The sequence below is a fragment of the Callorhinchus milii genome, unplaced genomic scaffold (assembly GCF_018977255.1).
Source record: "Callorhinchus milii isolate IMCB2004 unplaced genomic scaffold, IMCB_Cmil_1.0 Scaffold26, whole genome shotgun sequence".
Lineage (NCBI taxonomy): Eukaryota > Metazoa > Chordata > Chondrichthyes > Chimaeriformes > Callorhinchidae > Callorhinchus > Callorhinchus milii.
In genome coordinates, this window is record NW_024704767.1 from 7,346,475 (window position 1) to 7,358,642 (window position 12,168).

A 12,168-nucleotide genomic window follows, 5' to 3' on the forward strand; every position below is an offset into this window, starting at 1 on the left:
AAAGCGCTATATCAAATGCAAGGATTGTTATTATTATTATTATTAAGTCTGGAGATGCAATATATACGGTCATTCATTTTATTTCAAAATGCGCATATCAGTAATTTTACATTCTGCATCTTATTGTCAGACCAGACAGCAATACTGTACTATCCGCATCTCAAAAAAAAACTTGTCGAAGCACTTCTAATTTTAGATCATTTCCCATTCTATAGAAATTGGCCATGATATGATGCCATAGTTTTTTTTAACTATCTCAAGTATTATAGACAAATTACATCTATTTCCTGACACGTTCACAATTCACTGGTCATTACACTGCATTACAGGATGTTATACATATTAACCACCTGCTTCCTTTAACACAATGGTTTCATGAACCCAGAAAGGAAGACAAACAAAGGAGTGTCTTGGCAACAACTGTTCCACTGATAAAGACAGATATTAACATGCAAGTGTTGAGGGAATGAAAATCTAATGTAATATATCTCAACATCAAACATATTAATTTGCCAACTAGAGTGCAGAACATCAAAACAAAACATACCTTTTTTTCAAACTTACTCTTTTTTTAAACACACAAAACACCAATTAGCCACAACCAGCAACACGGTAAATTTAACAATACTGATATTGGTATTAGTATTAAATCCATCTTTAATCTTACAAATGAGAAATTATTCAGTTTCATTTTTCCTTTGCATGCTGAGTTTTACCTCCTTGCAAATATTTTGTTTCCTTATGTTCAAGATTACATAATAATCCCTCAAGAAAAAAATAATAAAATTGGTCACTTCAGCCCATGACTGTTTGTGGGACACTGTTGTGCGCAATTGGTTTGACCCACAAGTATATAGTCAGTTTGCTTTACAGTATATCCTGTGAAGTTCTTTGAGATGTCTAGAAGACATGAAAAGCACTATATCAAATGCATGGATTATTATTTATTATTGTTACATATTACCAACATCTGAAAGCAAAGGATCTACTGTAGATTTCAAACATTTCACAAAACTTTGATGGAAGACACCTGATGCAAACAGTGCAGTTTTTCACTTCCTGTGAAAATTCTAAGCACAATATCATGTAATAGCAGCTAAGTCTCCATGATAAGCCAGACAGATGGTGAAGAGGTAAGATTGGACTGCCAACATTCACTGCCGACGTTCGCTGCTGAGGCACACACGTCCACAGTGGTCATCTGGGATGGAGTGCCTCTAGAACAGTGTCTGTTGAACTGCTCGACACCTTGAGGAAGCTGGGGACAAGAGCAGAGACATGTCCACTGGAGAGAAATTTGGCAAATAATTTTTATTTTAAAAGTGGCTGCGATACTTCTGCTGTTTTCTCAGAACCAGTCAACCTGAGGGAGACCCCACTTAACTCTTCCCCTCCTGATAAATATATAGATTTTTTCAGATAGCTTAAAACACATGCACAGTAGTCAAACTAGGATTAATTTTTTTGACCACAAATCTGAACAATGTTTCTAAGTCTTCTCTTAATTACAATAATTCTTACATTTGCTAAAATGACTTTCACATATGGAGAATGCCTCAAAGCCCTTCATAGAATATACTATAAAGTGCAGTGACTATGTGTTTTGCAGGTGAATTATACTCTTAGAAATTTTAATTTCATTTAAGATAAAGAATAGGTCCACAATGTTTGTACGGTAACAAATACAATAATGTTTAAGCTCTGAGGTAACAGTTGTATTCAAAAAAATTCAGTGCATCTTAAAACACTATTAGTACAGAAATAAGCCAAGCATTTAGAATCTAGGCACACCTCTGCAAGTACTGGAATAGGGTTGCATTGTTGGAACTGCCGTCCTTCAGATGCTCATTTTGAAAAGGTAGTTTGTGTGAAGGGAGAAGGAAATGTGTTTAATTTGAGGGTCCATTTATATTGCAGAAATGCTATAACATTTTGTGAAAGCCAGATTCCAGTCCAACTGTTTTTGAAAAGGTCTTCCACTCCCAACTTTGTACCAAACGTGGATTGATTTCAAAACAATTGCTGATATGATGGAAAAGTGAGAATTAATTTAAACATGAGTTTTGTTTACTAATTTTTTGTAGTAATTACACGCCTTTTAAAAAATCTTTTTAAAGATTTAACATTTGATCTGATATTCCTTGTTAAATTGTGACTGCATGTCAAACCAAACTTGAAAATGCATAAGTGAAAGGGGTTAATTTAAAAGGGAAACCAACAGACTGCAATATATTTCTGAACATTGCAATATCCCTGCAATCATCAAAAGTTGAGCAAACTAGAGTTGAGAATTGAAAATATGAACAAATATTCAATTATATAAAGTATAAGAAAAATACACTTGAAAAATGGTGTCAGTGTATTCAAGTATTTACACCTTTCAAGTGTATTGTCCTGTTATTCTATTCACTGGCTACATTACTATGGCATATTGCATTTAATACTACACAGAATGAGGTTTTAAGGAAATTACAACAAACAGCATGCCCGGAACAGCAGCATCCCATTGTCAGAGCTAATATCTAAGCAAAATGCTTCATTGGCTGCAATAAAGAGAATGGATCCACGCCTCAAGCAGATTTGCGATGAGCTACCAACAGATGTAGCTTCTCCATTAATGACCAGTAGGATACTTGCTGAATCAATGCAGGACACTCTGTACTGCTTCATTGAACATGGAATCTAGGTTCCAAAAAGAAAAAAAAAGATCAGTTATTCTCTGGAAGCTGTACAGGCATAGTACTTTTGAGTGCATACAGAACAATTCAGTAAACCCAAATTTAGGATCTTAGAAGAGTAGCGAGACCTTCAAAAATTCATAGAGTACAAGATGAAATTACTGTGAACAAAATTACCAATAATTCCAATCACAAATATCTATCACTTTGATGCCCATGTAAAGCGACAAATCCTCATCTAGCATTTTGAACACTAAGGCTTGTTTCATCACTTATCAATTCTATGAATCATACACAATATGGAACATTAAAATCCCATAGTGTATGGGAAGAACTCGAGCCAACGGGAGCAAATGAACAATAATACAAATTATTGGAACATTACCTCGATTTTCAGAACTGTGAAGTCAGGCACTGGAGGATCATACACAGTGACACAAGCATCATAAGGATCCTGCACCATTGGAAAGATCTTCGAGCATGCAGAGGAAGGCGTGTAATTTAGCATTTCAACGAGGGTCTGAACATCAATGAATTTTGGAGTGAGGCCAGCTCGCACGGTGTTATCAGAACAAGCCATGCATTCAATGCAATCTGGAATGAGGGCGATAGTAAATAAACAATCAATCTATTTTGAGCACTTAATTATCGTAATTATATGCAGTTATTCCCTACCATTATTAACAATACAAAACATCTCAAATTTTCGTAAGGAATAAGAACTGTTTTTTGGACTAGTGTGTTTTTTTTTAATCATATGAATCTATATGCAACCTAAATCTAATGAACAAAATTATGGTTAGGTTACGATTGATGTACAAATCAACTTCAGTAAATCATCCAGTTTTGTTTTGTGGATAGAAAAGCTTATCAAATGGTATATAGACTTTTATACTTGGCTCCACAAATCAGAACCCTAGTCAAAGGTTATCCCCTAGTAAGTATCACAATCAATAGATTTGAATAAAAAGTTTTCTTGTCATGAGGAATTTAATTTCAACATTATATTGCTATCAGATTTATAAAGTAAATGAGACATCTGTGTGCCTTCAAACTTCTGCATTTGTACCAGAGGTGATTTTCAATGCATAAAAGGTATTTCAAACAAAAAAATTAATTCAAAATTAATCATTTACTCTCTGCTCACTGGACTCCAACTAAAGCAAAGAATGGGGAAGGCAAGATATGGAATAAGTAGTGGCTTGCCATTTTAGACAAACAAAGAGCCTTTCTGACCTACACGGAAATGCCAATTAATCTTTTTTTAAAACAATGGATCCAAGTCTGGGTCCAATCCTCTTGGGGAGTCAACTTGTACAATAGTTATTGCATCTATCTAAATTTAGATATAAATACAAAAAAACAAGACTAACAAAGCATCGTAGCTTTAAACTAGAACAACATACCATAATGTATTTGTATTTCCTTTGGTGCTAATTTAATTCCTTCACAGAGTCAGGATCAGGAATGTCTTTTTTTAACTGATGTTCAACAGAGAAAGTCTTCGAAAGACTGAAATAAATTTGCATTTGGTCATAGTTTTCTTCAAAAATATCAAGCCTCACCTCCAGAAAGGTATGCATGAGGTTCATTAGCACTTAGGAACATGGCCTGCCCAGGCTGTAGTTTCATCAGGTTCAAGAAGTAGATGACAAAACACCCAACATCGCCTGGAAACTGGGAGTGTAATCGCAGCAACAGTTCACCATTACTTTTGTAGTGTCTTTGCCCGCACCACCTATGGGAACATGGTCCATCTGTTAGTCCAGAACAGTCGGTTATAATACATACAGAAATAAATCAAAAACAAATGATGCAGTTTTGCAAACTAAAATGGCGACTGGAGTAACACAAGTAATTTGGAGGGTAGATCTGTAAGCCATTAATTCCTGGTTGTAACACTAGTGAAATACAGCAATAACTCAAGAATGGAAAGCTAATATCTAGTGAGACTGAAGCTGAGCAACATCATCACTGCTAGGATATTAAAATCCATGTAGCTGTATCAGCTTAGTTCAGTTGGTAGATGTCTCCCCATTTGGTCAAAAAGTGTGAGTTAGAACTTCAAGTCTAGACATGAGCTCACAGTTCCGCCTGCCGTTCCAGTGCAGTACTACACACATTAACATTTGGTAACCTACTCATTGAATTTGAACATAAAAACAAACCTTCCTCTGAGACTCTCTTCACCAACATGTTCAGCTGATCAACGAACGTCTTCTTTTCACAGTTCATCAATTTGATGAAGCACTTCTTCAAAGCATCAAACACCTTGCCTGAGTCACCAATGCTGTTCTCGAGCGCTTCTGTAGCCTCATTGCCAATCACTGTATGGAATTCAGGAACAGCTGTAGCAAAGCACAAAAAGGAATTCAGTGAGGTTAAGTACACAAAAGTGACCACAATAATAATAATCCTTGCATTTGACATAATTGCTCTCTCACTTTGTTGAGATGTCTCAAAGCGCACCACAGAATATACTGTAAAGTAGATTGACTGTATTTTGTGGGCAAAACGCAGAACCCAATTGCGCACTGCAATGTCCCGCATCAGCCAGAGAATTAATTACCAATTTTATAACAACAGCTTGGATTTATATAGCGCCCTCCACCCCGGACGGTGTCTCAGAGCACTTCACAGTAACGGATCCAGAGGCCAAGTCAGGGGGAGGGGGAGGAAGATGACCAAAGGCACGGTTGAAAAGAAAGGTCTTCAGCCGAGACCTGAAAATAGGAAGAGAGCGGGCGAGGCGAAGGGAGTGAGGAAGGGAGTTCCAGAGCCTCGGGGCGTAGTGGCTGAAGGCACGACTGCCAAGGGTGGAGCGGAAGACTCGAGGGACAAGGAGGAGGCCAGACCCAGTGGAACGAATCTGGGGGATTGTTGGCCAGGACACTGGGAGAAACTCCCTTCTCTTTTCGAATAGTGCCGTGGGACTTTTAAAGTCCACCTGAACAGAAGACGGGACCTCAATTTAATGTCTCATCCAAAGGACAGCACCTCCGACAATGCAACACCTCCCCTGCACTGCATTGGAGTGTCAACTTTGATTATGTGATTCAAAGTCCCAACATGGGGCTTGAACCCACATCCTTCTGATTCAAGGTGCTATCTGTCTAAACAATTTCCATTTATGTAAGCAACTTTCATACAAAAAAAGTCTCAAATCACTTGCAGTATGAGTTTAAAGGGAATACTGTTATGGTGGCAAATGTAGCAGCTAATTTGTGCCAGGAATGTCCTCCAAACAAAGACGCGAATAGCCACGATCAATGAGAATTTTTGGGGTGAATTTCCAATTTTGATATGCATAGTTAATACTGTGTTCTCTCTACTCATCTACACATCAAGGTCTCTCTGGAGATCTTACCAGTTATCTTTGATAATTTTTTTTCCTCTTACTTTTTAAAAATGCAACAATTTCTTCCACTGGTCTGAAGCCACACAGCCCTTCAAAGGGAGTCAGTGCTATGGCCATTTCTGGCTTATGGTTTTTATCTGGGTAACGATCCGGAAACTGAGCATGAAGTTTTGCAGCCAGCTCCTGGAAGGACAAAAAGTTCAACTTAAAATAATGTGGAACATACAATTTCGAACAATTCTTAGAAATAATTTATTGCACTACTTTTATTTAAAAGGAACTACACTTCTTGAAATATCTTCTGTGAAGTGCTTTGGGACGTCTAGAAGACGTGAAAAGCTCTATATCAAATGCAAAGATTATTATTATCATCATTTAAATGAGAGATAATAACGATGAGTTATGGAACAATTTCCTATTTTAGACACTCAAATCTCACAACCCAGTTTATTATTTATCAGCTTAACTAGGTAACATTTAAAAGTCTAATTGACAATTAGATTGTTTTCCTACTTACTTTGTTTGGATGAGCTTGAATTGACAATGAGATATTGACAGATAACACTTTGAACAAGAAAGGTAGCTGTCCCTGGAAAGTGTCTTTCACCTTCGAACCCAAGGAGTCTGGATGAGCTGCAATCCATTGTCCTAGAGTCTTCTGAGTAATTCTGTTGTCAGAGATGGCTGCATCTCCTTTAGGATGCGTTCCCATCCATAGCTATAAGAACATAATAGGAACAGCATTACCTTCCCATTTATATAATACAATTTTCATATTGCCTGATAATTATACAATGCAACGGTCTACAAACACCAGCTTATCCAGAACTCCACAGCACATATATTCTCTCACACACTAGGCTCTGAAAACCCATCATTCCTATTCCCGCCAGGATCCACTGGCTCAATTTCTGATTACCTCTACAATCTCTCCAGTTCCATTCTCACATTCACTTCCTTCACTTCGCAAATTGACATGCTGTACATCCTCAGCCACCTCGACTCTACCATTGGTAGCTGAGCTTTCAGCCACTATTATGCTTCTCCAGAACCCTAATTTGAAAACTCGCTATATCAAATGCAAGGATTATTATTATTATTATATAATATCCTGCTTAAATAAAGACTTTGTATTTTATTTACAATCAAATGATCAATATCATCCAAATTGAAGAACATGGTCAAGCATAAAGTTACCTCAGCATATGGCTTGTCTTGTTCAATGACTGCTAAAGGATCACCACTTGAAACAAGTTTTGCCACTTCACTGTCCAAACCAATCTTCCCCCACTCATAGTGCTGCACGATACACGACAGTGGGAACACTGAAAACAAAAAGGTTACAGGTTGGCATCGGTCTCCAGATTATAACAAAAAAATGGGATGTGCAGAGTCCAGATTCATAGTATATTACAGTAGTGACTGACTTACTGCTTTCAGTAAAGCAGCAGTATGTTTCAATTACTGAGGCCCTCCTGATTGGCTCGCGCCAGCGCTTCAACACCTCAGGCTCTGGCAACATCAACCTCCATGGTTGCACACTACAACTCACCAAGCCAGTCAGGAACCTCGGTGTCTTGCACAACCCTCAACTGTCTTTTCTCCCCCACATTCAAGCCATGACCCACTCTGCCTTCCCTCACCTCCGTAACATCGCCCGACTCCACCACTACCTCACCCCTCAGGCCGCTGAAACTCTTGTTCATGCCTTCATCACCTCCAGGCTCAACTATGCAAATGCCCTGCTTGTCGGCCTTCCCAACTCCTCCCTCCACAGGCTGCAGATAATCCAAAACTCTGCATCCCGTGTCCTCTCCCGCACCAAACTCCGTGACCCCATCTCCCCCACTCTCGCCTGTCTCCACTGGCTCCCTGTCCTTCAGAGGATCCAGTTCAAGATCCTGGTCCTCATATACAAAGCCCTCCATGGCGTCGCCCCACCCGAACTCTGCGATCTCCTAACCCCCTACCAACCCGCCCGCTCCCTCCGCTCAGCCGGCTCTGGCCTGCTCCACGTCTCCCGACCCACCCACCCCGCCATTGACGGGAAAGCCGTCAGCCACTCTGCCCCCAACCTCTGGAATTCCATCCCCCAGTCACTCCGCCTCGCCCCCTCCTTAGCCTCCTTAAAGTCCTGCCTCAAGACCCTCCTCTTCCCCTCCCTTCCCTTACCCCCCAACCCCAGCTCGGATCTGAAATGCTGTTCTCTGTCCAACGCCTTGGGACGTCCTCCCGACCTGAAAGGCGCTATACAAATGTAATCCTCTCCATAGCTATAAGAAACATAACGTTTTGTTGTTGTTTACCTATTGGTACCTCAATACAACAATCTGGCAATTTTCATTTAAGCAGAGTAGCATCCATATTGAGCTATAATTTAAAGTCTCATATTTAACACTCTAAAGTAACACTGTCCCATCCACATACACTCAGGCTGAGCTAAACTGTCGTGTGGGCCCCAGTATAGGGCAGAGACAATAGGTTCATGACTGAGTCTACCACTCCAACTAAATTGGGGTAGTCGAACTATTAACAAATACAAATGCTAAACATAATCTATGCATCAAGTAGCCAGCTGAGGATTTTATAGCCCTGTTTAGTAAGATAAAACATTCATTCCATTTTGGATCAACACTGTAACCCCAAGATATTAAACTGCTGTACTTAAGTACAGTACTTAAATGCTTAACAATAATAAATTGGTCATTTTCAATCCACGACTGTTTGTGGGACACTGCTGTGCGCAATTGGCTGCCGTGTTTCGCCCACAAATATATAGTCAATTCACTTTACATATTCTGTGAAGCGCTTTGAGAAGTCTAGAAGACGTAAAAAGCGCTATATCAAATGCAAGAGTTATTATTATTAAGTAGATCACAAATGGCCCCAAAATTAATGTATGTATACCCCTCTTTCCCTCAGACTAGCAAGCATTTGTATTTTAATAGTACCTAGTGTCAAATGTCCCAAAGCATTTCATAAGTTACTGCTGAGTGTAATAACTTGATACTTGACATTTCTGCTGGACTTGTTTCGGGGTTGATAGTGTACTTTCCCTGGAACAGTATACAGACCAACCCTTCAATTATGGCTTCTCTGAAATCTGAGATCGTTCTGCAGTTAAAAACAATTCTGAGGACTAAATCATGCCGCTGGATTAGCTGACATCTGACAAGTGTTAGTCAAGGACATGCTGAGGTCAAACTGTAATGCCCTTTGTGCCAGACTTAGCTGTAGCTCTACATTAAAACTGGAGTTGGTGCTCTACACAACATTCTTGCTGCATCTAAAAAGAGGTCAAGAATTTGACACAGCACTTTGCCTATGCAGTGGCTTGAGACTACAGTCACCTGAAATACCGACATTATCAATTGCTGAACCACCATCTAAACCAGAACAAAGTATAAAATACTTGCAGTTTGTATCACCTGCGATGGTCACCTCTATTTTACGGTTTCGCGTCAGTGATAATATAATTAAGAGGCAGCACAGTGAAGAAAACAAATACAGTTCACAGTGTGACAGTGAATCAAATCTTCGATTCATCGTACCTTGGATTTAAACTTCTAGCAATTTAACAACAACAACAAGATTGCATTTATAGAGCGCCTTTCACGTCGGGAGGACGTCCCAAGGCGCTGGACAGTCGGATCAGGACCCGGGCATTGGGGGGAAGTGGTCAGGGTGAGGGGAAAGGGAGGGAAGGAGCGAGGAGGGGGTAGAGAGTCGAGCTGAGGGCACGGTCAAAGAGAAAGGTCTTGAGACCGGCTTTGAAGGAGGAGAGGGAGGAAAGCCAGAATTTAAAGCCAGAACACCGGTAATTAAATGCCACGAATTGCTTATTACTGGGGGTGTGTGTGTGGGGGGGGGGATGGGGGGTGGTCACAAAATCATATAGCATTTGGCAGCAGTTTTACAATCACTTTATTTTAGGGTCGGCGTTGGCTGCAGACACACACACACACACGGTCGTGTTCGTTCGCGCCTTCACCGTTCAACCCCCACAACAGAGAGATCGGGAGCACTTCTCTCAATCCGGAAATAAAGTGCCTTTTTTCGCGTTAAAAATCCGTGTCTTTCGCGATCGTCCGGGAGAGGGAGGGGAGGGAGAGAGGGAGGGAGGGGAGGGAGGGCAGTGGGTGATGTTTATATCACAGCCCGAAATTCGCTCCGCGCCGAATAAATCGCCAACACAACACGACTTCACGAAAGGACCGCTCTGCATTCGTTGTGTGTGAGGAGGGAAAGGAGAGGAGAGGAGAGGGGTTTCTCTCTTTTTTTTTACACACACACACACACACAGTCTCCACCAGCGGCGAAGTCGAGTCGTTTAGTTAAAACGCTTCGAGTTTCCGCCGCCCGCAGCGGAGGCGCGGATGGAAAACGCGCACAAAAAAAAAACCCTCTCAAGACGAAATCAACGGTGGGACACAGTGCACAATTTTTAAACGCGGCGGCGGCGGCACCGCGCGCCGCTGCGGCTCCTCTACCAACGACTGGTCAGGTCAGCGAGCGACCGTTAGGCGGTCAGACATCTCTCCCTCCCTCCCTCCCTCCCTCCCTCCCGGCGGCCGCACCCGCTCGCTATACCCTTAGCTCCTTCGCTCGGATCCGACACCTATCTCTACTGCCTTCCCCCCCCCACCCCACCCCACCCGGGGCTGCGCCTTTCGGCCGCTTTCACACGAAGTTGAAGGGGACGGCAGCCCTCACTCACCTCGCACCTCCGCCATGGGACCGCTCAAGAGAGCTGCCGTCCGCGCGGTGCGTCTGACGTTTTTTTTCGCCCACGCAAAACGTCCCGCAGTGCCTTCCGGGAGTTGTAGTGTTTCGTTAAAACCCTCGACACTCACAAAAGAGCTACTCGCACTGCTGGTCCCAAATTGCATTTGGTCGTTGCTACTACAGTGCTTGGCTCTGTGTGGTGAACTCTTTCACTCTACGAAAACAGCTTTTTACGTTGTTAAAACTTCAACCAATGTGTGGACTGCTGTCCCACATCAGGAAAATGTTTAGAAGTGACATTTATACGATTTGCAACAATGGCAACATAGATTACACACCTGTTTAAGGATATGGAGTTATGTCTATTTTAAGGTTGTCCCACATAACATTGGTCACATTTTTAAGCAAAGATGATTGATTGTCACTGGAAAAAGTTTGGAGCCAGGTTATAGCATGTTGGTGTGAAACCGTACCCAGGATTCCCTGAAGGAGATTGATTCACAAGGTACTTTTTCTGGTCTAAGATGCTACTTACATTTTTGCTTTTCCACTTTTGAGTGAGCACTTTTTGAATCCCAGTATGTCAGTATGACTCAGAGTTACATTCACCTGAAGGTCAGAAGTTTGTGGGATCAGATTCCATTTTAGAACTTGGCTCAGTGTCGTCTGACAATCCACACATTCCTGGGATAGTGCTGCATTATTTGCACTGCTATCCTTTAGATGAAATGTCAAAGCGAGATCCTGTTTTCCTGTACTTTGGGTGGATGTCAAAGATTCTGTGATTAAAAAGAAGGGAGTTTCTCCTGGTGCCCTGGTCAACCACACTCCAAAATAATTAATCATACAATAATATTTACATTTATAATAGCGCAATTCATGCCAGGCTGTTTATGGCACAAATGGCTGGCATAAATTGTTGGCATGTTTGCCTGCAAAAAACAGTTGCTACACTTAACATTTGTCAAGCACTTTGAGATGTTTCAGCTTGATAGGAAGCTGCACATTGTAAATATTGCTTATACGCCTTTCGGGAAGCCACACAGCTAAACCTGTCAGGCAAGAGTTTTTAGACATATAAACCTGTCAGGCAAGATGGATCAGTCTAAATCAACAATAAAATAGAGTAATAGTTGGGTGTGACCCTTTTCAGAACTGGGGTTTGTAAAAGTTTACACCAACTTTGTAAGTTGGGGGGGCGGCGGCAGAAGGTTCATTTGATTGCTATCAGATACAGGATTCCCAGCTGATTAGTCCCACCCCCAGAAAAGTGGTATTCATTATTCAACCTCTGTCTGTGTCTCAACATAATACTCAAAAGATTCAAAAACTGAACAAGGGCTGATCTGCAATGTTTGCACAAGGGGTGGGAGGGTTGAGATGCTACCAAACCGCACGATAAGAACA

At 41.2% G+C, this 12,168-nt stretch overlaps 1 protein-coding gene across 1 annotated transcript; it reads right to left on the reverse strand.

Moving 5' to 3' along the window:
- Positions 1–931: 931 nt before the first annotated feature.
- On the reverse strand, positions 932–11,220 carry mpi (mannose phosphate isomerase). The gene is given in 9 exon segments (XM_007908126.2): positions 932–2,682; positions 3,064–3,272; positions 4,244–4,393; positions 4,396–4,416; positions 4,847–5,026; positions 6,078–6,219; positions 6,554–6,754; positions 7,234–7,361; positions 10,754–11,220. Coding segments are annotated over 9 exon segments (1,416 nt in total). The 5' UTR covers positions 10,926–11,220; the 3' UTR covers positions 932–2,469.
- Positions 11,221–12,168: the final 948 nt, after the last annotated feature.